Genomic DNA, 27298 nt, shown 5'->3' with positions numbered 1-27298 from the left:
CCCATCCTCCCGGTGGTCAGCCCTTGACAGGGCCTATGTAGCTGGCTGCAAGAATGAAGGAAATGCTATGGGTGGAATGCTCAGCACAGTGGATGGTAGGGTGAGCGGTCCCTTAGGACAACTCCAGTGGCCCCAGGGTAAGGTGGCCCAGCCTGGCCCCACTTCTTGCTGCATAGCCTTGGAGACTCCCTTTACCTGCTGGGACTGGGAATCCAAGTGTGTGCTCAGCGAGGAGGTCTGAGGTCCCGGAGCCAAGAATACAAGCCTGCTGGACGTGGGTCGAATGGAGGGAGGGATGGCCTTGGGATGGTGTAACAGGAAGCCCCGTCCGGCCTCTCTCCTGGGGGCTTGACTGTCTCAGCAGTCTGCAAGCCCCTTCAGCACTGGTCCCAAGCCGGGCCCCTCTCACAGTGGCTTTGTGAGCTGTAGGGACCCCTTCCATGAGAGTTCACCATGAGAGTTCTCTCATTCTTCCTGACAGGCAGGAAAGCCTGCCCTGGCCACGACCCGACTCCAGACTTTCCCGAGCCCTGGCCATCCCACGTATGGTGCTTCAGATCCATTCCATCATTGCCTGGCTAGGTGGGGATAAGTCTGGGGAGATCAGGGAGGGTTTCCCGCAGGAGGGGGCCAGGTTAGAGTTGAATATTGAAGTGGAGAGTCCTGAGCAGAGGATCCTGAGGTGTTATTTGGCTGGGAGCTCAGATGGGCAGTACTGGGAGTAATGGAGTGGGATCCCTGAATCCCCCCAGGATTCCAGCCTGGCCACATGGGGAAGGCCACGTCCAGAATGTTGGTGGCTAGTGGCCTGGCCTCTATATTCCCCCCCTGGGGCTGCCCAGGCTTCAGGTGGGGACCCCGCCAAGCTTATGGGCTGTGATGTGCATGGAGCCTGTCATCCAGGGCTCCAGGGCAGCCTTGGCCCCATGCAGGGTGGGAAAGGAGCAGGGGTGGGCAAGGCAGGACCAAGAGCAAGGCTGCCAGGGGAGCTGGGGCACAGTGAGACAAGTTGTGCCAGTGTGGTCACATGTCTACCGCAGCTCGAACGACATCCCTGGGCCAAGGGACACCCTCAGGCTGACTGGCACAAGGGAGAGAAATCAATGCCCAGGATCCTGTGATGTCCTGGAGCTGGTGTGAGGAAGCTGAGGCATGGCTAGGGAGCCATGTGCCAGCCACAGCACTCTGGGTAGAACCATGTTGGTTGCCATACGTCTGAACTAGTGTGGCCTCAGGTGGGTCTACTCCTGCCCAGAGACATCAATTCAAGCCTCTGGGCCTGTGTCCTTGTCTGCACACTAGGGACTTCAGCAGCCTCTTCTTGCGAGGGCATGAATGGAATGAGGTGTGTGAGGCACTCACCCTATTCTGGGGTGGCTGAGAGCTGGGGTAGGGCTCAGATGCCCTGGCTATGAGAGTGGCCTCTGCCTGGCTGCCCCGGGCTCCAGCTCATCCAACAAATAAACCCCTATTTCCCTATCAACATGTTTTTGGCGTGTTCTTAGTCTCACTGGACATTATTCTACCATCGGCTGCTGAACATTCCACTGCTTCTATTATTTCAGGACTAATATAAGGACTGAAAAATAATTCTTCCAATTACTGTGCAAAGCCCTGGGCAGCCAGATAAATGGAGCAGGTGCTCCCACAGGAGGACCTGGGACAACCCTGCAGCCTCCAAATGGACGGAAGCTCAGGGTAGCCCTGTGACCCCTCATACTTCAGAGGCCTGCTGTTGTGTCCCAGGGTCAGGGCTAAAAGAGAAATGACTCTTGGGAGCAGCCCAGCCCCGATTCCAGCACTGTGAGAAGACCCTTCACTCGCCCCGTTCACCCACTTTGAGCCCCAGCCCCAAGTGTCACCCTCCATTGATTTCAATCAGCAGCCTTAACCTGGCCAGGACCTGGAACACAAGGACAGGCTCATGAGCTGTGAAGGGTTCTGTCCACAGTCTGCCCTGTGGTTGGCCTGGCATCCTCGGATGGGGGTCAGGAGCGTGTACAGTAAACCAGCAGCTGGAGAGGGAGGTCGACATGCTCAACACCACTTCTTCTGGCTTTAGTCAGCTTCCTGCGCAGTCTCAGGGTCTGGGAGACCCAGGCTAGACACAGCTGCTTGCCCACCCATCGGCCTAGGTCCAGAGGGTGTGATGTCAAGGAGTCAACGGGACCAGCGAGGTGTTGGGGTTGGGGTCTCGATCATAGTTGGGTGGAGGCAGGTAGGAACTAAACCCGCTGCCTGCGCCCAGCGTTCCCACCCCTCCTGCCTGGCCTCTCGCTAGCGCTGGCTGGTGATCTCATCTCTTCCTGGGCTGTAAATATCACCCAAACGCTTCAGGCTCCAGAATCCCAAATTGTCCTCCAGCCCAGGCCCCTCTCCTGAGCTCAGCCTGCACAGCCCACACAACACCCCCACCCAGATGTCTCCTGGGCCTTGACAACAATGGCAGCTGCTCCTCCCGGCGCCCCCACCTCAGGGACAGGGCACCCCATGTTGGCTGCTCAGGGCAGACACCAGGAGGCCTGCCCACTGCCTCTGCCTTCTGCTGGGTCTAACTCAAACCTGGCCACATCCTTCCTGATCCCCACACCACCCTCCTCCAGCCTGGCCAGACCGTGTACCTCCCTTGCCCCCACTGCATAAGCCCTCGCTGTGCACAAAGCAGCCATAGGGAATGCCTCAGGAAATAAGACCCCACCCTGGCCCTGTCAGACAGAGTCCCCAAAGCCTGTAGGACCCCAAGCACATGCTCCAGGTCTACCTGGGCTCACCCACCCCCCTGCTTTACCCTCAGCAAAACTGGTCAGCCCCCTGTCCTCACTCCCCACCTTGCCCTCAGTTTCTCCCTCCCGGGGGAAGGGAGGGTACATCCCAAGGGAAGAGCTGGGGAGGACATGTGGCTGTGGAGGCAGGGCCTGGGGAGGGCATCTGGAGAAGTCAGCCAGTCACCGCTCAGTGTGGGCCCTGCAGACTCCTGAGGTTCCAGCTGGCAGTGACAGGTACAGTCAGCCTGAAAGTGTCCCGAGGGCAGACAGGTGCTTTTCAGTGAAGATCGGGCTAAACAGAGGTAGTGAACTCCCCATCCTGGGAGGCATGCAAGCTGAGGAGCTCAGGTGGGCATCAAAGCTTTTTGCAAATAGGTGTCTGTAGTTTCCTGGCTGCCAGTAAGGTGGTGGGAGACCAGGGGCTGCCATGCCATGCAAGAGCCCCACAGCCTCAGCTTGGAGCCCTGCCCCCTTCCCATACCTTGTATTTTGGCTGTGTTTTCTTGGGCATGGCAGGGGCTTCTCAGGAGAAAACTAGATAAAGAAACTCCTGCCCACACTCTCTCTGCCCACCAACGCCCAGGCACAGGCTGGCAGACTCCTGGCTGCGCAGTCACGGGGACGAGGTGCCAGGGAGTGCTGATGGTGGGCCTTCAGGCACAAGCCCGAGACTGCCGACACTTTGACATCAGAGGAGGCTGTCCAGGGAGGCACTGGAGTTTCCTGGGCCCGGAGGAGTGGGGGCAGAAACCTGTGTAAGGCTTGCCTGAGCTGCCCTCTCCAAGCCCAGGGGCAAGGTGGCCCGGTCTTGGAGCTGGAATGTGCTGGTGTCCACCGTGCAGAGGGACAGACTGCCAGGGCCATGCAGAGGCAGGCGCTGCCAGTCACCCAGGCCCAAAGGTCTCCTGGAAGAAGAGTTAGGGCATGTGGGAAGGGGTAAGGGCCAGACAGGGGAGGTCAGGGGTGCCTCCCCGCACAGTGCCCTGGGCAGGGGAGGGAGAGTCTGAGCTCCTCCAGGGCTAGTGGAGCCAGAGACCTGGTTGCTGAGCATGTCCTCCCCTCCCACTCCTCCCTCAGGTGGGCTCCTGGAGCCCCTGCGGCCCTCAACGGCCATCTGGCTCCACCAGCAATACTCCCGTCACTCCCTCCCCCAATCGATGTTTTCCTCCCTCTCCCTGTGCCCTCAGGATGCTCCCCCAGGCCCCTGCTCGAGGAGGATGGGGGGAGCCTCAGCCACGTGGCCGCTTTCCCTTTTGTTTCTGAGTCCTCATTGCCTAGGCCTTGAGGAAACGTGCGTGTGCATATTTCTGCCTGTGCTGTGCGTGGATGCCATGTGTGTATACACGTGCCGTCCCTGCCCTGCCTGTGTGCCTGTTGTGTGCACGTGTGTACAGGGGCTTGCAGATCCACATTGGCCTGTGTCTGGGTTTGCCATGGAGTAAGTGTGGGTGTCCTGGGCACGTGCCTGTGCAGGTGTGGCTGTAGGTATAGAATGCGACCACGGGCAGTAGTATGAGGGCACACACGGCCCCTGCCAGGCCTCACTCCCCAGCTCTCCTGCAGGGCCATCCCAGCCCACCCGCACAGGGTCCTCCTGGGACCACCCCAAGCCACATGGGAGCTTGGTGGTGGTGGTGGGGAACTGGAGCTGGGCTGGCTGGGGTGGAAGACTGGGACCTCCAGGGATCCCATGTGGCACCAGAGCAAATGTCCCCACAAAGGCAGCCACATCCAGCTCCCATGGGCTGGGTATGTGATCTGGGCTGGACATACACCTCTCCTCCAATGCTGCTGCCAGTCTAGATGGCTGGTGAGGCTCACCGTCATCAGTTTTTGTGGCCAGGAGATAGGCTGAGGCACCACGTGTTCTTAGTGGCCGCCATGGTTGCTGGGCTGAGGTGTTCAGAACTGCCTGCAGCCCGGGCTGCACCACCCGTGTGGCCTGCAACTCCCTTCCATCTTGGGGCCTCTGTATGTCCGAGACGGGGGCAGGGCTGCACTTCTGGGGCCCACCCCACCCCCAACCTGAGAGGCCACAGTTTAAGAAAAGAGCTCTTTATTCCACATCGTTCAATATTTTTACACAAGTAAAATAAAATGCATATCTCTATATACCGCGGTCCGGGTGGGAGGCGGTGTTCTGGAACAAACACTGCCACTGCTCCCTGTAAACATGATGGGGCAGAGATGGGGTGGGCGGGTGGGAGGCATCCGTCAGGGAGGGTCTGGCTGCCCCTTGGGGCCTGCCGCCCAGTGCTGGCTGGAGGCGTGGAGGGGACCCCGTATATACACACGCCTGGCTACTGAAAAAGGCCTTGCTTGCAATTGGGGGCTGATCAGCAGGGCCCGAGCACGGTCCAGAGCACCAGCACGAGGCCCAGGGGGGCCAGGCTGCAGCTGAGACTGGGCAGGACGCCTGAGCTCTCCGAGTCACTAGCCCCGCTGCCCCCACTGCCCGCCTGGCCCAGACGGCACTGGCTGCGGGTACGGTTCTTTCGGGAACAACCCGGCCTCCGGCGAGGGACGATGGTGGGGGGCCCTGGTAGCTCGGAGCCCCGGGGCCGCAGTGCAGTCAGTGGGGGCTCAGCTGAGCCAGGCAGGGTCCCAAAGGGGGAGTCGTTGATGTGCCGCGGGCCAGAGCCGTTGCCTGGAGGGTTGTCACCGGATGGCACACGTCCCTTGAGCGCGTTGCCGGCTGAGGCCGGACTTCCAGCCTCCAGGACTGAGGCCTTGTCTGCGGCGTCCGGCTGGCAGCACTTGGGAAGCCCCAGCAGGTCCTCGTCGGCGTGCCTGTCAGTCCAGATGGGACGGGAAGGCCCAGCAGCTACGGCGCAGCCTTCTAGGTCGGTGGCTGCCAGGCGCTTGAGGTCGCGACCAGCCAGGCGTCGGGGCCGGCTGCAGGGCAGCTCGGACGAGGAGCCACGGAACTGCTGCAGCCAGGCCCAGAGTGGGCGGGCCCGGCAGTCGCACACCCAGGGGTTGTCATTGAGCCGCAGGTACTGCAGGGCTCGCAGGGGCATGAGGGCCTCCGCGGGCAGCGCGGAGAGGTTGTTGGCGAACAGGTAGAGTGTCATGAGGCGGCCAAGGTCACGGAAGGCGTGTGGGTGCACACGGGCCACACGGTTCTGGTGCAGCAGGAGGCGGTCGAGGCTGTGCAGGCCGCGGAAGGCGTGCTCAGGCACGCTGGGGATTCGGTTGCCATGCAGGAAGAGGTGAGTGAGATTGCCCAGGTCTTGGAAGATGTCATCAGGCAGCGCCTGCAGCCCATTGTCCTGCAGGTAGAGGTACTGCAGGGCGGCCAGGCCACGGAACAGGCCAGGGCCCAGCTCCCGCAGACCACAGCGGTCCAGGTGCAGTGTGTGTAGGCGGCCCAGGCCATGGAATGTGGTGGGGTCCACAGCACGCAGTTGTGCGTTGTCGCTGAGGTCCAGCTGTTCCAGGAGGGCCAGGCCAGAGAAGGCGGCTGCGTCAATGTGGGCCAGTGCATTGGAGTGCAGCCACAGGATAGTGAGGTTGCGGCAGGCGCGGAAGCTGGCGGCTGGCACGTGCGCAATGAGGTTGCCATGCAGGAAGACGCGCTGGCTGGCCGCTGGGATGTCAGTGGGCACAGCCTGGAGGCCCTGCTGCGGGCAGCTTGTTGTCACCTTGGGCTCGTTGTAGCATACGCAGGCACCTGGGCACGGAGCCGCCACTCGCCACGCCTGCAGCCACAGCACCCAGGCCAGCAGCCGACTCCCTGTGGGGGGAGGAGAGGGTAGTTAGCGGGCAGCGGGCTCTGTGAGGCTGGGGCTTGTGCTGGAGCCAGATCGGCCCCAGGTCGTGCTGTCACCCCTGAGAACTCAGGTGCTGTGACCCCTGCTCTTTCTGTCACGTGGAAGCTGCTGCACCAAAACCTGCTAGGGGAGTTACATGCCAGGAAACTTCGCCTGTAGAAGCCCCATGCCGTCCTGCCCAGAGCTGAAACACGAGAGCCAACATGCCCACACCCCCCACCACTCGGGGTTAGCCAGGTCCCAGCTGAGGCCCACTCGAAAGCCTGCAGAAAACTTCCTGACACTCCAGCGAGCACAGAGCCTGCTGTCTGCTAACCCAGTGCTATCCTTGGCCTGTCCCCTGCCCCGCCAGCCCACAGGCCAGACTGGGAGACAGGCTCTTAAACACTCAAGGAGCAAGCTGGAGAGCTCCCGCAGGAGTCCCGAGATGAAGCTCATGCCCAGGCCCTTTAAGTAGTCAGCTGCTGGGCCCTCACAGGTGATAGGAGGGGTGGGGCTGTGGCTCAGACCCGGTGCCCGGCCCAGGCCCCTGGGGACCCTGAGGCCCCAGGGTGGCCCCGATTCTGAGGAGGCCTCATCACCACAGGGAGCTGCGCTTTAATGAGGAAACTACGGGCACCCCAGTGGAGCTGTGAGTCACAGTTCCCAGCGGCCCTCCTGCAGTGGTCATGGGTCCTGCCACCAGGGCCCAGGAAACTGCCATGGCAGCTCCAGAGCAGCTCTACTATCAAGATCAGCAGGCTGAGTGCCTGAGGGCAGGTGGCTCCAAGGCTCTGAAGGGCGAGCCCCCTCCAGGCAGGCTGCTCCCTCCTCCACGCGTCCTCACAGCCGCTTTGAGAGCTTCCTGCCTTGGCGTGGAACACCTGCAGCTTCCTCCCCTCAGCCTCATTCTCTGCTTGATCTCCTCCCCAAACGAGGAGCTTACTCCTTCCTAGCCCATCGACGCACAATCCCAGCTGCCCTCAATCCCACCCAGACATTCTCAGTGGGTTCTGCTCCAGCCCCAGGGGGATGCACACCTCCCTATTCTCTCTTCCCCACCTAGGGGCCAGACATACCCAGGACCTCACCAGTGTGACCTATGCCAAACAGGAGACCACTTCTGGGGTGATGTATCCAGCATGTATCCAAACATCAGCAGTGCCAAACAAATACTAAGCTCAGCACCTAACATCCCATTAGAACCTCCCTCTTTGAATACTGAAGGTTCTTTCCGCCTTCAGGAGTGAGTCTATTAAAATGTGAATCCCCCTGGGAGGGTTAAGGCTTATCAGCTAACACTTGAGTTATCAGCTAACACCTGCGTTGACAGCTAACACCTTCCTTGGCAGCTAGCTAAGAGCGAGATTCTGCAGACATGATCTGGCTAAGTGCTGGGGCTGGAGCCAGGAGGAAGGAGAGGACCACAGGCCAGCTCCCTCCATCCAAAACTGTGACCTTGGGGCCCCCCACCCATGCTGGGTCCTCTCTGCCTGGGCTGGTCCAGATGCTTGCCCAAGCCCAGAGCCCTCGCAAGCAGGCATGTGCAGCGGTCACAGCAGTGTGCCCTCCTGCACTCTGGTCCCCAGGTCCTGGGTGCCCCCTCCCCATAGACTGGAGACCTCTTCTGTCCCCTGTCAGCTGCCAGGGACATGACAGCCCCAAGATGGGGTTCAGAGAGGCAGGCCCAGCCCAGGACTCCTCAAGCCCTGAGCAAACCTCCTAGGCTGGCCAAGTGCTGGAGGCTGTGGGGGGCATCTAGGCCTGCTGTTCTATTTACACTGCTGACTTCCTCTCTGGGTCTCTCATGAGACCTCCTTGGGAATTCAGGCCTCATTATGCCAGTTCCCACCAGCGTCTCACCTGCTGTCACGGGATGTAACTGCTATGAAAAGAGCACTTTCTGTCCCCGAGATCTTGGCTTCAGGGGAAGACCTGGGGTGGGGTGGAATGGGGCGCCCTGGCACTCACCGGGCCAGGCTTTGAACCTCACCACCATGAGCAGGCCACATCATGACCGTGCCACAGACCAGGGCATGCCACTGACCGGTTATGTCACCAGCCAATCATCATGACTGTGCCTGCCACATCGCCGACCGAACTGTGTCACTGTTGCATCCTGTCCTGTGGCTCCCAGGCCTGCAGCTGTGGTTTGTGAGCTCTGCTGGTATTGGGTTCAACTGGCTTCACCAGAGGCGGGGGGTCGGCTGCTCTGGTCTTCAGCTGGTCATAGCCTGTGCCCTAAGGAAGCGATGAGTGTGGGGCCACACCCATCTAAGTATGCCCCAAACAAGGCTCCAGGGCTGAGCTGCACCAAAGTGGGGGTGGGTGGCAGAGTGGCTGCGTGTCTCAGCCCTGCTGGGAAGTGGGCATCAGACGTAAAGACACAGCTCTGTTCCTGCTGAACCAACTGCTTTTCGGAAACCAACTTCTGAGGATCAGTCCCTCTGCACTGGCCCTGCTGTTAGCGGCCAGTGGTGGGCTCTCTCCCCTCTCCAGCCACAGTAATTGGCTCTAGCCCGGCCCCCCTTGGGGTCTGCCCGCTGGTCTCCATGGCAACTCTACCGCTGAGCAAGCGTTGGGGGGTATCTTTTTATGAGATAATCAAACACGACTTTGCAGTATGGGTTCATATTCACAGCAGGGGCCCTGGATCACAGGAGACCCCACCAGGTAGTGGGAGGGCATTCCCTCACCCCACCCCAGGGGCTGGACCCAGTCACTCGCCTGACCCCTCCCAATGCCCACCATGAACTGCAGCCCCTCCCAACCCAAAAAGGCTTCCTCCATCCTGTCTTTTCATCCTATCCTCCCACCTGTTCCCTGAGCCTGTCCCTTCATCTTGTCTTCTGTCCTCCCTGGCCTCTGCAGCACCTTGAAACAGCCTTCTCTGGCCTCTAGGTCTCCACCCTTGCTGGTCCAACCCTCCCATCAGAGGCCCCAGGCTACACTCTCTGCCCGCCTGTTCACTGGCTGCAGCCTAGCTACCTGCCTGCCCTCAGCCCCAGTTCCCACTCATGCCCAGCCTCACTGGGTCCTGGTCCTCAGTGAGCACCCAGGGCCAGCCCACCTCCAGGCACGTGTGGTGAAAAAGTAGCCCTGCTACAGCTTCGGTTTGCACTCTCAGAAACCATGGTACACACAGGAAACCAGAGTACGATGTGCCCCCTAAAGCCCCTGCAGCCATCATGGCCCCACACCAGGCCACCAGGCCACCTGAGCTATGCATAAACTCTAACCTGTCCCTCTCCTGCCATCCCCGAAGCCTATGTTCACCTTGTTTTTCCTCAAGCCTCAATGCAGAATGGTTGGGTTGGGGGTCTCCCCCAGTGCCCTCCCCATGGAGTGGCTCTTGCCTTAGCCCAGGTCTGGCTCAGAAGCAGTGGTGGGGGCAGGAGGGTGGGGGAGGACTGGCCACTCCAGCCTAGGATGAGAGTAGGACAGTGACCGGATTCTACTTGGGGCCTCTCTCCCATCCAGGCAGCCAGATGGGGGCAGGAATGACAGCTGAAGAGCCCACAGAGTCAAAGGCCTAGGAAGCTGGGGTACATCAGGTCTGGGCGTGCACTGCTCATCCTACCCCAGCTCCTGGGCAGCAAAGGATCCAGGTTCCCCTTCCCAGTCACTGTGTTGGGATAGGGGCAGAGAAGGACCTGGAAAAGGGAGTTGGGAGTGGGGAGAGGAGGAAAGGGGAGAAGGGAGGGGCGCCAGGAGGGACAGGAGGTTTCGGGACTCACCAGCAGCCACAGGAGTGTGAGCGGGTAGTGCGCTGAGGTCAGCAGCTCAGGAGGAGGGGTTGCACGCACAGGGCGTCTTTGGCATGTACCTGGCCCCTGCCACTCCTGGAGCCCCCTAGCCTGGGCTGAGGTATGCAGGGATGCAGCTTCTCCGAGGTGCTATGGGGACACCTCTGCCCCAACCCAGCGAGGCCACAGAGAGAGCACAGGGCTGACAGCCTTGGAGTTCAAGAACACTGGCTCAGTGCCCTTGGGCCTTAATGTCTCCCATTTGCAATGGGGTGGCAGAAACGCACCTCAGGGGTTGTTATGAGGGTCCACCAGCTGATATAAAAGGCATGAGTCAGAGCTGCATAACAGTCAATTTTCTTTTCAGTATCATGAGCCCATTTTACAGATTAGGAAACTGAGGCAGTGAGTGGTTAAGCCCTGACCTGCTCCCACTGGAGAAGGTCCATGAGGAAAAGTGGGAGAGAGAAGGAGCCCCAGTGAGTCCAGCCCAAGCCTGAAGAGTAGCCACTGTGTGACTTTGACAGGAATGGGACCCAGGCAGGTGCCAGGAGCACATGGCTCCCTCCTGTACCTTCAATGGCTATGTCCAGGGAGGCTCTGAGCTCTATCTGCCTCCTCACTCCCCAAGAGGCTGGGGTCAGTAGGCTGTGGAGAGGCTGGGCAGCTATAGCACAGCTAGGACATCGGTTAGCTCAAGACCCTCTCAAACATCAAGAACATCCTCACGAAGGATCATGTCACAGACTGCAGCTAAAAGGCAGAACAGGAGGCCACAGCTCAGCACACCAAGGCCAGAAATAGCTCCAGGCAGGGGTGGGGCCGGTGGTGTCCACATGCCGCAGAAGGTCAGGGCACCCTGGCAGTGCTGTGCTTACACTCCTCCCCTGTGCTTGCTCCCCCCCGCCGCCGGCCCTCTACCAGCGACTGGCTCGGCCGCCCACCCCATCATCTGTTCCCCCTAGGTCTTCACTCGATTCGCACGCTCACCGCCCACTTTCGGTCTGTCCTGGGGTCTAGAGACATGAGCTGGGGCAGTGTGCATGTTACGGCATTTCCTGGGCTGCTCACCCAGGTGCTGAGAGAGAATGGCAGCAGCTCTGTCAGGGGCAGCCCACCCTTGAGAGGGCCCTGTTATCTCCTGGAGGTGCGGCTGCCGCTCCTCCTGCCTGCCTGTGCCCCTCAAGGCCGGCTCCTTATTGATCTCAGGGCAGCAGTTGCAGGGGAAGGCTGGGCAGGCTAGGTCTATAAATGGGCCAGGTTACCACCATGGCAGGAGTGCTGGACCCAGGGCTGAGCAGTTCCAGGCCAAGCTGCGTGCAGTGAGGGAAACTGATGCCAGCTTGGGCCGAGCCTGTCTGATGTTGCACTGAGACCCAGGCCGAGCTGGCAGGACCAGCCTCCTGACTGCACTCAGTGCACAGATGGACCCAGGGCTAATGGGCCAGGCCCAGGCTGGGCCCCTCTGTCCGCTAACTCTCCTAGGGGGTCTAGCTTATTTGCCCATTTTACCGGTGGGGAAAATTAGGTTTGGTGTGGGGAGCAGGGGTGGGGAAAGCCACTTGCTCATAGCCCCAGGGCTAGTAGGATTCCTAACATCATGGCACCTGGTCCCTGAAAGGACTTGCTGGGTTAAAGTTCCCTCATCCTCACCTTACCCATCACCCTTACCTTACATGCAAGCTCCATTCTTCCTCAAAATTTCCAGAGAACGCATCACATGAGAGGGCAGCCCAGGGCCCCTTTCAAGTCAAGGAAACTGAGGCTGGCAGAGGTGGGGCCTGGCCTATCTGAGAGCTAGAGGCCTAAGGGGGTGCCCTGTGGTTGGGGCTGCACTCACTCACTTAGCAAATTACATCAGGTGCTGAGCTGGGTGCTATAGGACTGAGACCAGGATGCTGACCCCGGCTTGTGACACTTGTGATCCAGGAGTGGGCTGACCATAGGCAGTCACCCTGCCATGTGGCATGTGCCACCTGGGGAATTTTAAGTGCCACGGAGCCCTGAAACCCACTGCCAGGGTTAGGGTCCAGGCAGACTGCTTGATGGTCAGGATTCTTGGCCCTGAGACTAAGCCTTGGGAATTCATCCTTTGCCAAGGCTGAACTGCTGGTCTAGAGGGCTCTGCAATCTTGCCCCGTCCAGCCCACATGTCTCCACCTGATGCCCAACTCCCTTGGTGCCCACCCCAGGGAGCTCCCCACTATGGCCTGATGATGCCAGCATCCAGAGGTTCTGTCCAGCTGAAGCCTCGTCCAGTGCCAGGGACTTAGCTAGAATTCCTTTCCACTCCATCAGGCCACCAACACCTTCTGCCTGATTACCTGGAGAATTCTATCTCCACAACCAATCCATCAGTCTCTTGGCTGATTCCAAAGGCTGGCATGGGCTCGAGCCCCCAGAGGATGCTATGAGGAGCTTGCCGAAATGCCCCTGCCCTGGGGGTCTCAGGAAGGGGGCACTTCTGATGTTGGGACCTAGGACCTGTCTTGATCTCTTCTCTCCACCAGCTCTTGTCCAGAACTGGGTGCCCGGCCTGGCAGGGCCAACAGTGCTGGGTCCTACACTCCTCCCCCATCCATCATCCCTCTTCCCAGGACCCTGCATCTGCCACCTACATAAAGCTGACCATTCTTATGAGGCCCAGAGTACCAGCCGCCTACAGGGCAAAGTGCAGGAGCACACACTCGGGATGTACGCTATAGGGGTACACAACAGGAGTGTACTCTCATGCTTTTGGCTGCGGGGGCCTGGGTGGGTCAGGGCACAGGGAGTGAGTCAGCAAACAGCAGAGGGGTTGCTGTAGCGAGGCCAGGCAGACATGGGAGCCTCTCCCAGGAACCAGGGCTGGCAGAGGGTCTGCTCTCCTCTGCAGTAGGACAAGACGTGTGGGCATATCCCTGCGTGCTCTTGAGCCCTCAGCACTTGTCAAACATCACCGACAAGGCGGGAGGACTGCCTCTGCTAGAGGAGGATTTATTCCACTACAAAAAGACAAGTGCCGGTTTTGGGAGGCCCTTGTCTACTCGCCCTCTGGGATCATCCATCTTGTCTCTCGGCCACCTGGGATCAGTCCCAGTTTGGAGGGAGCAGCTGGACTACAGCCCACCTGAGTTGTCCCAAGGTAGCTGAGCTCTCAAAAACGCCCCTGACCAGGGAGGCTTGCGCCTCTGCTAAGGGTTGAACATCTGGAGGGTGCTCAGGGGCTTTGAAACTGAGGCTGGGGTGGTGAGGGTCAGGGCAGCACCTGTTGAGACTGTGGAATAGCCAAGTGTGGATTGGTGAGCACCATGGGATCCAGCATTTTCCAGGGGATGAAGGTTTCGAGAGGCAGTGAATGACCCTCCTTAGCCTGAGATGCTCCTATTCGAGTCATCACCAGCCACGGCCCGGGTACCATGTCCAAGTGGCCAGAGTGAAACTCTCATCGGAGCCAACGGGCCCTTGTGCCTCCTGTTCTACTGCCATCTTGTGAACCAGCCTACTGGCTATCGCCTGTCTTTATAAATAACGTGTTGTAGGCATACAGCCCCACCTGTGCATTCCTTATGGCTACTTTAGTGCTACCTAGGCTGAGTGGAGTGGTTCTGGCACACCACATGGCCCACAAAGCTGAAATTATTTAGTATCTGGCCCTTTAGAGAAATTTGCCGACTTTGCTCAGGATGGGAACATAGTGAGTGCCTGCTGCGTGTGGGTGTTGCCACCTTCACCCTCACAACAGCCCCACAGAGGTCACTCGAACCCCCACCTAATGAAAAGGAAACCAGGGCTCAGAGAAGGCCACTGCCCTGCTGAGGCCAGATGGCTGGGATGAACAGAACCTAGTGACATCTCACAGGGATGGAGGGTGATGAGGAGAGAGGTGACCCTGAAATGGCATGCAGGTCAAAAGAAAAACAAGTATTGTGCTAAAGAGGCTGTCTGGAGTCTGGCAATCAAACATGCATAGAAGAGGACAACTTAAAACACAGACAGAAGAAAACTGGCTGTGAGGAGCAGAAGGAGGATGTCCCCAGGCACAAAGAGGCACTGATCCACACATCCCTGCTTGGGAAGACAATGAGGATGCTTCGGGAGATGCATCTATAGGGAAGTGGTTTGGGATGGATGGGTGGGGGTCTCTAGGGCCACGGCTACCCCAGGATACTATGCCCTCCTCTAGGGACTCTGCATCCAAGCTACCCCAAGGGCGGCTCGCTGACCCAGTAGCATCACACTGTCCACTTGGGCTGGGAGGAGGGGAAGTGGCAGGTCAGTTTTGATGCACTTCCCAGGACATCAGGATTCAGGCCTTGGTTGATGGGATCTTCCTATTTAAGAACAAAGATAGGATGACTCAGTCTAGGAAAGGTGAGATGCACCGAAGTTAGTTCAGGGCCTCTTTGCAATCAGGCTTCCTGGACCCATTCTGCAAACTCACGACCAGGATACTGGATGAAAAGTGAGTGGTGGAAGCTTTGTTACCATCACACCAGCCTTGTGCAAGGCCCTGGGATCACAGGCAGCCAGGAGCTGACCTGGGCCCACCTGGGACCCATTTGAAGTACGGCCAGCCTCACATAAGGTCAGGGAACCCCAGGTGAGTGAGAGGTGGACCAGTGCTGGGTGGCCACCAGACATTCCTGAGCAGGGCCCTGGCCTGAGGAAGCCTTATTCGGCATCCATGCCTGATGCTGCACTGGGAATTCTTGGATGGGCATGTCTCCTGTTAGTCCACCACCACGTCCCCAGCCTCATACAGTGACCACCACTGGGGGCATGGCCAGGGTGGGGAGGAGGGGTGGGATGGGGCCCTTGGGAATGGGATGGCCCAAGGTGCAGACTTCCCTCATTCCTGGAGGCTTCACCACGTCCCACAGCACAGTGAGGGGGTGACTGCCAAACTCCACGCCTCAAACAAGGGCACTCAGAGAGGTGAGGTGGCCATAGGGTACCAGCGAGGCCAGGGACAGGGTCAAAAACCCCACCCCACTACGCCAGGAGACCAGAGCAGGCCCTAGGCCTCAGAGACCCACACGGCAGGGAGGAGCAGCCATCTCCCCAACCCAGGCAACAGACCAGTATGCTCTGGGCTCCCTGACCCCCGCAGAACCTCATCCTCAGCCCAAAACTTCTGCTCCCTGGAGCCTGGCAGCTCCAGGCTGATATGGGCTCTGCACCTCCTCCCCAAGTAGCAGGGGAAGCTAACGGCCCACTTGCAGTCTGTCTGCAACCAGTAACATGAGGATGATGATGGGCCAGCACCTCCTTCCTAGGGCCCTGAGGCACATCCAGCCTGGAAACCATACTGAGCACCCCCACCAGGACCCCTGCTCTATGGCCAGCATCCTACCTCCCTGGAGGCTGGTGTAGGGCCTCTTCTCATCTAATCAGGTCAACCTCAGGTGAGGAGCTTAGGGAAGTTAGGCCCAGGCTCAGAGGTGGCATCCTGGAGCCATGCTGATCATCTATATCCAGCAGTCCTGAGGCTGCTCCAGCAAGGCCTGACAGCTCTGCTTCATCCAGGAGAGGCTGTGTCTGGGTGGGAGGAGGGCACAGTGGCTCAGCTGTGCTGCAAGTATGCCTAGAGCCACTTTCCCCACCTCCGACAAGCTCACCCTCAGCAGAGAGAGCAGACTCAGGCCTGGAGCCCAGCACAGACCAGCTTGCCTCACAGGAGACCCCTGCCCACACTCAGCATGGAGTAAGGTTGCTGCTGCTTCTCAGGCAACACCAACACACTTGGTGGTCCCCTTCCATGTCCACCCACCACCTGTGTGAGACATACGTTTATCCCCGAGACTCATGATGCTGGGGATGAGGTACGTGATGAGAAGGGCAAGGAGCAGGGTGATAGGGCTACTGCCCTGAAGAAACACCCAGAGAAAGTGTCTCCCCCATGGTGGTTCTCATCTGGTTGCCCAACTCCTGCCAGTCAACAAACCTCACTCTCAGAGAAGCATCTGACCGCTTTCAGTGCTTCCCTAGTAAAATGTGACCATAGAATCAGGTATCCAGAAAAAGCATCGACAAAAGAAAAAAAGGCTTTAGAGGACGCAGAGACAGCGTGGGGGATAGATACAAGTTGGGAAAAATCTAATTAGTGTTCCAGTAGGGATAGAAGAGGATTTAAAACAAGAACAGGGTGCTATGAATAAGGAATCATCAGAAAACAAGAAGAGAGCCTGGAAGCTAAACACAGAATGGCAGAAATTAAAAAAAAAAAAAAAAATCATACAAGGGTTGGAAAACAAGATCAAAGAAGTCTGAACAAAAAGAAAAAGAGAAAGGGGGAGAAATGATGAGATTCAGAAGACAAAGGTCCAACATCTGTCTTATGGGAGTTTCAGAAAGAGAAAACAAAGAAAATAGAGGAGAAAAAAGTCACCAAAGAAATAATACAAGAAAATCTCCTGGAGCAGAAGACCTGGCCCTCCAGTGGGCAAGTGCCTAATACAACAGATGACATTTGCAATGTGATTTCAGGCCACTGAGGGTCAAGAGAGGCCTGAAATGTCCAGAGGAAAAGCAAAGTGGCATCAGGCACGATGTATGCCAGAGACAACAAAAGCGAAATGGCTTCAAAACTCTGAGGGGAAACTATTTTCCACATGAAATTCTGGACTGAGCTTGAATAGATTTGCTAACATTTGAGGACTCATAGAATGATTCTTCACTGTGCCTTCCTTAGAGAGTTAGTTGGGGATGTGCTTCAGCTAAAACAGGACAAACGCAGGAGGAAAACATAGAGCCCAAGAAACATTGGGTGACAAAGGGAAGTCCTGGGCAGCTGTGATGGGTCCACAGCAAGCATGGCCCAGGTGAGGACAGCAGGACAAAGGCCTGGGGTGAGACCTTCCTGGGATAAAACAAGAGACCCAGTAGAATATCTGATGTGGAGAAGAGTAAGCACATGAGGGTGGCAGATAAGACAAGAGAAAAAAGACAAAGTCAACTGTAAACTCCAGGAAAAGCAGAAGACCATAGAAGAGCTGGAAGGTTACCAAAGTACCCTACTGTGGCCAGGCAGCAAAGAGCATTTATGTGGCCTGGGCTGGGAAACACGAGTTATGAATGTAACTGAGAGTAGCAAGACAGCCATGCTGGGGAGTGTGCTGGAGAAGAGGGGCCTAGGGTAGGAGCCACAGAAATGTGAAGCAGCCACTTGGAAAGATGAGGAACAGGGCGACAGTGACGGTGTTCCAGGACAACAAACCGATTCTCCAGACTAGCCTCCCAGGGCTGGGTGCAGGTTTTAACTTTGAGCAAGACATGGTTGACTACAGTGTTACCTTTTTTAAAAGACTGCATGTTTGGCACTGAAATCTCAAAGACAGAGATAAATAAACAGAAGAAAATAAAGGGTATCTGCCAGAAGGTGGAGTCGAACATGGGTTAGAAATAAGTGCCTCCAAGGTACAGGAGGAGAAATGGGGCTGTGAGAGCTATCACAGCATTGTGGTGCTTGGCCAGGTGTCTGGTGCAGGCATGAGGCCCTGTGCACTGCTCTTCAGCCCCTGTTCAGCCAAGGGTGGCCGAGGACACCCCTGGTCCCCAAGGACAGTCCAGGCTCTTGGCACCAAAAGCCTCTGAAATCTAGACAATTAAAGAAACAGCTTCCAGCCTGAAAATCCATCTGTGTGTTCTAGCCTTCGACAGTTCCAGCACCACCAGGCAGCTACTTCCCTGGCCCCTCCTCACCTCTGCCCTGCTCCTAGCTCACAGATCTGAGCCTCCCCACCCCAGACTACAGACCCTCAGGAGCAGGGAGTCCAGCAGATAAACACGGCAGGAGGCTGTCTGCACTTGTGGCCCCCTGAAGAAGGCTCACCCTGGCCTTGGCCGAGTGCACACAGGCTCCCTGTGGCTTTTATGACAGCCCCAATTGAATCTCTGCATCTGAACCTGCGGCATGCAGGCAGGGGCAACGTGAATAAGTAATTGCTCTTTTATTAACGAGTGATAAATTATTCCTATATGATTGTGTGTGATAACTCTTCCTTATTTGAAATCAATTTAGGATGGAAATTGTTGGCGGCTTCTCACCAGCGAGAGTGGGAGAAGCAGGTGCCACTGCCTCCTGGAAAACAGGTCAGTGTATTTCGGCTACTTCTTGAGGCTGATGCGCCTGGTGTTCCTGGCTGCAGAAGGGGGTCGGCTGCCCTGGGGGCAGGGCCAGGGAGGGTGGCCTCATTTTCTCAGTGTCAGCCCTGGGAATGGATGAGGGATCAGTGCAAGTATCCCAGCATGGCTTCTCCTCACCCCCAACACCTGCCAGCAGCTCTAAAAGAAGCCTGGCCCACCCCACTCCACCCCCACCTCCATCTACTGCTAGGGAGCCTACTTCACCCCACACCTCACTGATCCACTTACCAAGCACCTGCGCTGCTTGTTTCTGTCTGTTGCCCCCTAGGTTATGGGTTCCATGGAGGCAAGATCATGGCTGGTGACCAGCACACAGTAGGTGTTCCATAAATGCTTGTCACATGAATGCAAGAAATACACACCACTTATGGGCAAGTTGCAGGCTTTTTGAGGCTGTGCAGATAGCATTTCCCGAGGATGTCCAGGCCCAGGAGAGTCCCTGGGGCACTGATCAGGTGATTAGGTTTAATGAGGTCCTGAGGGTGGGGCCCTGGGATGAGATTGGAGCCCTCATAAGAAGAGATGCTAGAGAGCTGGTTTTCACTTTCTGCATGTCAGGACCCATTGAGAAGGTGGCTATCTGCACGCCAGTTAGAGAGCCCTCGCCAGAACCTGACCCTGCCACATCCTGATCTCAGACTTCCGGCCTCCAGAACTATGAGAAAAAAAAGTTTCTGTTATTTAGGCCATCTCATCTTGGTATTTTGTTATGACAGTCTGAGCTGATTAATAGAACTTCTTTTTAAAAACTCTGTTATATTTTTCCAGATTTTCTACAATGCACACAGATAAAATCAGAAGTGTTTTAGTTTGTTCTGTTTGGTCTCATGTGCCGACTGGACGGGGCAGCCCTGTCCTGGAAAGGGTGGGTAAGGCCACCTCGGGAAGCAGGGTCCCCTTCCAAGAGCTCAGCGCCATGGGGTCCCTCTTTGCCCAGGGCTTTGGGCATTGGCTCTGCCTCGGTGGGGCCTCAGGCAAGTCTCCTAACCTCTTGGACAGGCCCCTCACCTGGAAAATGGAGATAATAAGGCCCACCTCACAGGGTGCAGAGAAGCCACATAGCTCACGAGGGCAGGAGCACAACAGGTGCATAGGAAATGCCCAACCCGCCTGTGCTGTGGGAGTTAATCAGGAGTGCCTCATGTCATCCCCAGCAGGGACCACTATCCCCATTTGACAGAAGGGAGGTCAAGTCACAGCTAGAAAGGGCATGCTGGCACCTGACCTCGCCTTACCCCAGGCCCTGACTCTGGCATGCGCACTGGGCCCGGCCTTTGTTCCGGTAGCCACCCTCTGGAATGCCTGCCCTGTTCCCAGATGTACTCCTTGAAAGGGCTCTTCTCTCCAGAGCCCCACCACGCCACCCTTCAGAGGCTGGACCCTTCCCAACCCCTTCTCCTCCCACACCACAGTCTTGCCAGAGACGTCCATCCTCAAACCCACCCCTAACCCTGGACTCAGCCCTGATGGGGCCACTGAGGGAACAGGTGCAGAAGCAGAGCCCAAAGAGCTTGGCTGGTGTCATGGCTCATGGGCTCCCGCCACGGGGTACTCAGCAGGAAAGGACATCAGTGCGGCCCAAGGAGTCCTGCCTGAGTGATATGCCAAGCAGGTCATCTTGACCCCACCTGGGCCTCAGAGCAATGTGGGGATAGTAGACACACTTTTGGTGTGAAGGCTGCTGCCTTTCCCTCCCTAATTCCCACTGCCTGATGGAAGAACATACCGTCCCCTCCCCCAGGCCCCTTGTCACTGATAAAGATGGTCATGCCTATATTAGGCTTCCTGTGATCTGGGGGTGTGGGGGACAGGCAGCCACAGCATCAGGGAAGGCTCCATAGGAGCACTGACACGCAAACACACACACACATGCACGCGCACACATACACGTGTGTGTGCGCGCACACACACACACCCACCCACACACGCGCACACACCGCCACCCCCACCTTGGGCCACCCAGGGGCCAGGCCAAGGTTCAGGTAGCAGGTGAAGAATGGAATCCATTCGGGCCACCATCTGTCTCAGCCACGACAGGTCCTCTTGGTGACATGCAGAAGGTAGGTAGATAGAATATCTTTATGGGGAGTTTTTCTTTTGCCAGTTTTCAAATTGGAAGCCAAACACTGTCACACCTGTCCCCGTGTCAGCCTCTGCCTGACATAAATTGGGGCTGAGGCAGGGGGATGAAAGACAGCCTGGACACGGCTGGTGTACAGGGGCCACGTGTCACACAGACAAGAGCACACAGAGCAGTGGGCTGGCCTCCAGCTGGGGTTGGGCGGGGGCAGCCTCCACCCCATCCTTCTGGCCCAAGATCCCCAACCCCTCCCTCTGCTCTCCTCTTGGCCCCCAAAAGCTTTTCACCTGACCCCCATCGCTCTCCTTCCTCTGTGCAGGGCCAACCTGGGCCCACCCTAGAGGCCCCATCTGCCTAGCCCCATGCAGTGGGCTGACCCAGAGTCTTCAAGCTTCTACTCCTTCCAGGAGCCCCTCCCGCTCAGCCAGCAGCTCTAGCATTTCTTTAACACCTAGGGCCAGTGTGGTCTCGATGGGGATCCAGTGGGGGGCACCCAGGCCTCAGGGTCCTCACTACCCTGCTGGTACCCACATAGCACTTCTCTCCAAGGAGGCTTAGTAGCCTGGTCCCTACCAGGCTCAGTGGACACTGCCTTATAGGTCCTCATCCCACGGGAGCCCCAGTGGCTGGGCAGGGGCATGACCAGCCAGTTCTATGCTTTCTGAGGACGAGCGTTGAGGCTGGATGTGTTCTGGGAGAGCAGGGAGGCCTCAACCAGGGTGGACAGAGGGAAGCGGCCAGTAGAGAGCGTGGGGGAGGGAACCTGGCACGGCTCTGGGAAGGGTGGAGTAGGCTCTAGGGCCACTCCCAGCTTTCTGGCTGGGGTTCGCTGTGGAGGGAGGTGGGAGAGCTGGGTGCGAAGCATCCTCTGTGACCTTGGGTCCCTCAGCTCTCCCAAGGTTGCTCTGATGTGACACTCAGCAAGCATGTCCTGGTGGCTGGCCAGGATCGGCCTTTCTCTGGAATTCTGCTTCCAGCTATATCTTTGGGGATGGGAGGTGTTTCTAGGCTGGAGACCACACCCACGGGGTAAGTGGCCCACTCTCTTGCTGCCCAGACCCCACCCTGCCCAAGGACCACCCATCCCACCACAGCGTGAGGCTGATGCAGAGAACTGTGGGACAGCAGTCTCCACACAGTCTGGCTCCCTGAACCTTGGTGCACTGCCTGGGCTAAAAAGACCTACTGTGTGCTTGAAGCTACTGCAGAATGCCATAAGCCAGCTACCCATCCCCCATGGCCCTGCACACAGCTCCTAATCACCTCCCCCAGAGCCCAGTACCCCAAATGCTTCAGACTCGGAGTGTTTTCCCACTCATAAAGGCACTGAGCTAGGAACACTACCTCTGGTCAACAGTCACAGATTATGGATGTGGCCGCTGCTGACTAGGAAAGGGCAGGTGCTGCCCAAGGTCACACAGCAAGCCAGCACTGCACAGACTGATCAAAATGCTGCCCAGACTTGTAGGGAAGACTGCTGGCAGGTCCCTGAGCCTGCCCCATCTGGGCCCTGGCAGCAGTCGAATAAAGGCAACATTTCAACAAGGTCACTATGGCTGGCTAGGACAGACTGAGGACACAGCATTGGGCCCAGGCAAGCAAGGGGCAATCCGAGAGGGCTCCAGGGAGGAGGTGAGGATCCCAGAGCTCAGCCTTGCCCTGAGCTCCTCGTTACTGCACCCGCTTCCTCGATGGGCCCCTCACCAGCTTCAGCCTCAGCCTGACATTTCCCGTGACATTTGCTGCAAAGAAATAGAGTCATAAACCCAAAGGTTAAATTTGCACATTGCCTCACACTGCTAGAACAGTCCCTCCACCCACTAGGTGCCGTGGCTACAGGGTTTGCGTAAGATGTCTCATCCATCCCTGGTGTCCTTGCTGGAGGCCCAACAGTCCTCCTCCCAGTCCCTTCAAGGGACTGTAGTCACCGTCTCCTGAAACAAATTTCTGGGCACATCAGGCCCTGAAGTATGTTGCACAGGGGTCACAGAGGGGCCCTGCCCGGCCCTGCCTGCCCGGCCCTGCCCACCCTGCTCACAAACCTGAGGCACTGAGACACCCTGTGGAAAAGGAGGTGCATCAGTTTCACGTAACCCTGCTGGTCCCAAATCCCTGCCGACATTCCATGGAACTTCAATTCCATGGAGTATGATCTGTGACGGCTAGTTAGGAATGCCTCGGTGCTGACCTGAGAGCTGAGGAGCACCCCTGGGGTACTGGGCAGGCTGCCTGAAAAAAGCTGGGTCAGCTCGTGACACCCCAGCCCCTCCACCCAGGCTGTCTGTATCACCACTGGCCCAGTTCTATGTACCAGGGCCCGGATGGGGCTCACCGCCTGCCAGGCCCACCTGGGCCAAACCAACACCCAGGTCTCTGCCCAAGCAACTCCTTTCCACAGCCCTTCTGTGAGGTCTGCCCACAGCCCTGCCTTTCAGCTCTACCTCCTGGGCCTGGCTGCCCTGTTCTGAAGGTGTGAGCCTATGTTAGAAGGTGTTTCATGGTCCCTCCTCCACCCTCCTCCAGCAGGGCAAGGCAGCGGGCCCACATGGAGACAGGACTTTCAGGATGCTGCAGGGTGAAGGCAGAGACTGTGTGAAGAGGGCAGGGAAGAGGTGGCTCAAAGTGCCAGAGCTCGAATCCTGATCAACAATTGGAAGCAATATTCACTCACTACCAGTAAGAAATGCAGAGCCCACTCATAAAAGGTTGGGAGGGGTTGGAATCAGGGGAAGGTCACACCTTGGGAGGACCCGATGGGGCCTGCACGTGCGGAGTGGACTTCCTTGTGTCCAGCTACACAATCAGGGGCAGTGTGAGAGGCCGAGGCAGGTTTGGAAAAATAAATTATGGCACATCCTCAGGAAGGGTTTCTACATACACCAGTAAACCCATGATGCACAAGAATAGTTCCCGATGTGCAAAATGTTTAAAATACAGTGACAAAAGAAGAAACTGCAGCACAAAACACCCGTATGGTGGGACCCGGCCAGGCCCACGCGCTCCTGTGATGGCGCAGGGAGATGCAGAGGGTGTGGACAGCATGCCCACCCTTTGGCTGGGCTTCCATTTGCAGCTCTGCTACCACCTGTCCCTTAAAGTATTTAGTCCTACAAACTCAGGAGGCCAAGGATCACATCTCTTTATTTGCCAGGCTCAGAGTAGGGTGTGACAGGCCAGGAACTAATGAATGAATGAATGAATGAATGAGTGAGTGAGTGAGTGAGTGAATGAGTGAATGAGAGAATGAATGGGTGTCCAAGTGAACAAACACAGTGCCTGGGATTGGGCTGCTGAAGAGGACAGGAGCAGCCAGGCCACAGGGCTGGGGACACTGAGGGATGCAGAGGTTGGGCCCTAAGAGGACATGTTGGGGGCATGGCTGGGGGTGGGACAGCCAGGCAGGCTCCTATGGACCTTGCGGCCAGGCTCTGGGTAGCCACAGAAGGTCTGGCATCCCTGCCCCAGGGTCAGTGGTCAGGGCCCACCAGGCTGGGGATGGGGAAGCATGAACGGTATTGACCAGGCATAGCCAAGGACCCCTAAGACCCCCACGAGGGCCCAGTGGCAGGGGGGTCGCTCACACACTCCCTCCTTCCCATAGTCACTGACATACTCATTCTCTTACACACCATTCACTCATTCAGTCAATTCACTCATTCATCATGGAACTCTTTTCCTCAGCCCGTTCTCCTGATCTTTTCTGGATGCACAGACTGAGGCTCTGTGGAGACTTTCTGGCCACAGGCCCAGGAGAGTAGGAACCAAGGCCCTAGCGGGTGGGCTCTTTCCACCTTCACCAGCTAGCACCCTCCTGGTGCTTCACCAGCTGCTAGAGGTATCCGTGCTACAAAGCCATGAATTCAAGGCCTGGGCCTGGAGTAAGGAGGGGACCTCACCCTCTGTGAGTGAGCATGAGTTCCTTGGCCTGGAGGCAGCTGAAGGACGGTGAGGTGGGAGCCAGAGATCCTGGGGGAGGCATGGCAGCACAGGCCTCAGGCCTACCCTCGGCCACCTAGGACAACAGGACTTCCAGAGCCCCAGCACATCCTGTGCTGGGCGATCTTCCACAGACCACCCCACCACAAACCCTCTTGCCTGATGAGCCCCACTGGGCTAGGCTCTCCTTCCTCAGCCCTCTCCCCTATCTCTCATCCAGACCACAGGGAGAGAGGGTCAGTGCTGACTGCAGGATCCCAGCTGGCCATTAATCTTCACATAGCACAAGAAACTGAGGCTCTGAGGTTCTGCAGGTTTCCCATTGGTGACAGGCAGAGCACAGATGTTGCCCCAGCTTGGGAAATATGTAGGTGGCCACCTCCCACAGTGCTCTCTCTCCATCCCTCCTCCCCCATCTACCCATCCCCCTCTCCCTTGTCACTTCTAGGGGCCTTAATTTCCCCATCTACAAATGGGTAGGAGGGAGGGATCTGGTTGGCAGCGCAAGGGTTCGGGACTTCCTTATGTGGGAAATGCCGGAGGGGGGAGTCTTTCGGGTATTTTGAAGGTAGAAACACTGGGGGCAAAATTCTATGTGGACCTTGGCCTTGAAGTGCCCCTAACAACCCTTGAAGGATGCCTGATTACTGGCTCATGTCACAGGTGAGAAGACTAAGGCATGGAGAGGTGAACTGTCACACCCAAGGTCATACCCCAGATGAGTGGCTGAGCCAAGACCCAAATCTAGGCTGTTGTTCTCCTGCCACCCAACACCCAGGAGCCAGGAACCACAACCTGGCTCGGGCTCTCAAGTGGGAGCTTTCTTCTTCCTCATCTGGACGAGAGGAGGATGCGGGCTGTTACCTGATTTACAGATGGAAAGACAGGCTTACACAAAGGGCAGTGGCCTGCCTACCCCATCATGGGACCCACTCCTCTGTTTCATCCCCATATACCCTATAAGGATGACCCGCTTGTCCCCATTCCACGAACAAGGACACTGATGGTGGCAGGGGAGTAGGCAGTATAGCCCTACTTTCTGAACCCTGGCCAGGGGTCTTCCTCACTACAGCAAGAATGGGTCATCAACACCCTTACCTCAGAGCCCCACAAAGCACTTAAGACAGGTGACATACCATAGAACCCCTCACCTTAGAGAGACTGAGTCACTACTGTCAAAGCCTTTCTGAGGTCACCCTGGGTCAGCTGTGGGGTGGGCACATAACTGCCCTCCACCCCACTGGACTGAGCAGCAGTGTCTGGCCTATTTGTCAAGATGTTGACCTCCAGATTTGAAATGGGCCGTCCCTGCCCAGGTAGGTCCCAGCCCCCATTGGTCATTATGGCTTTAACACAGGGGAGGGGGAAGAGTGTCTGGGAAACCCTTCACCTCACTCCTTGGGCTCAGGCACTGAACTAGCCCCCAACACACATTTCCAGGGCCTCTGCTACAGATCTGGGCAGAACTCAGTCACAGACCACCTGGGCACACAGGGGCACCCACACCCGGAGACAAAGAGACACATGCTGACGTGTTCACAGGCACATACAGTCATGCATGCAGACACACATGTGCAGGTGTATACCACGTTACACACATACACACACACAGGCCTGAGGGGCTGCAAAGCGGATACTCCCAGGACATGGGAGTAGGTGGACAGAGGTGGGGCCAGGCTCCTGTCACTGGTTCTTCGCCTCCTCTATCTGTGAGCTCTAGCTGCCCAGAGCCACCCCCTCAACACATGTGCCTGTAAGCACGGAGTGGGTTCTGCTGAGGGGCCTCAGCATGTGCCAAACATGGAGATCACAGCAGGCATGTTATGTACATGCATGTGTACCACAGGCATGTAGGCGGGGGTGAGGATGCGAGAGTGCACCCACGGCATGTGTGCACGTGCACACTGGGGCAGCCAGGCACAGTGTGTGCACAAGTGGTGTGCAAGTGTGCAGCCCTTACAGACACATGCACGTGCAAGGAAACGTGTGGGCAGCCTGCGGCATGGTGGACATCAGCAGGGCAGCCGGTGGGGGCACCAGGGCGGCACTCTCCAGGCAAGGCATGCAGTTGGGCCCCCAGCCTCGACTCTCTGGATCTCGCACCGGGTAGGGGGAGGGGCCCCAAGAAGTCCGCCAGGGAGTGGGTGCTGTGAGCCCCTCAGCGAGTCCTGCAGGGGCCCTCAGGCTGCGGATGTAGGGCGCTTAGCCGCCTTCTCTCATTGCCCTCCCCCTGGGGTTTGCAACACAGGGCTAGCCCCGCACCCCACGCCCTTCGTTGTCGCCAACGCCCCCATTCATCCCGCTTCAGCCTGACCCCAAAAGACAGGAGAGGTTTCTAGCCGGGTCTGCCCGGCAAGGGTGAAGGAGGCCAATACCCCCACCCTTGTTCGTACTCACGTTTCTGCAAACCTGATCATTAACCCCTTCGCAGCCGGGGTTTTCCGAGGCTGGACTCCGCCCATCCAGCCAGCAGCACCCACCCGGGCCCCGGCCGGGCGTCGAGGACCATTCCGACCCGCCGCCCCCGGCTCCGCCGCCGCCGCCAACTTTCCCAGGAAGGAGCAACTTTTCCTGCTGCCGCGGGCTCCGCCCTCCTGGGGCCGGGCACCAGTCGGCACAGCACTGCGGTGGCCCTCGCCGCCCGCCCGGTGACCCTGCCGCTTGCCTGGGCAGCCCGGACCCGCCCTGCGGCTCCAGGAGCCCCCTTCCCCCCACCCCCCAGCTCCACAGCGCCCCACCCCGCGGCCAGCCGGGGCGCGGCACTCACCTCCGCCGGACGCCCTCTTCATCGTCGGGGTCGGGCGGGGCGCGTCAGGGACGGAAAGTCGCTTCGGGGCCGACGCCCGTCTCCCCGCGGCCGGGTCCGCATCCAGGCACCGCCGCTCCGGCCCG

At 57.9% G+C, this 27298-nt stretch overlaps 1 protein-coding gene across 1 annotated transcript; it reads right to left on the bottom strand.

The window, feature by feature from the left end:
- Positions 1-4804: 4804 nt before the first annotated feature.
- Positions 4805-27292, bottom strand: RTN4R (reticulon 4 receptor). Its single transcript, XM_011367158.1, has 2 exons — positions 27174-27292; positions 4805-6501 (listed from the first exon to the last, which is right to left on the bottom strand). The coding sequence occupies exons 1-2, from the start codon at positions 27193-27195 to the stop codon at positions 5102-5104; spliced, it is 1422 nt and encodes a 473-aa protein (XP_011365460.1). The 5' UTR covers positions 27196-27292; the 3' UTR covers positions 4805-5101.
- Between the last annotated feature and the right edge of the window lie 6 nt (positions 27293-27298).

Source organism: Pteropus vampyrus, unplaced genomic scaffold, assembly GCF_000151845.1.
Source record: "Pteropus vampyrus isolate Shadow unplaced genomic scaffold, Pvam_2.0 Scaffold130, whole genome shotgun sequence".
Lineage (NCBI taxonomy): Eukaryota > Metazoa > Chordata > Mammalia > Chiroptera > Pteropodidae > Pteropus > Pteropus vampyrus.
The sequence above is the reverse complement of the archived record's forward strand: the minus strand, read 5'-3'. Positions and strand labels throughout refer to the sequence as shown.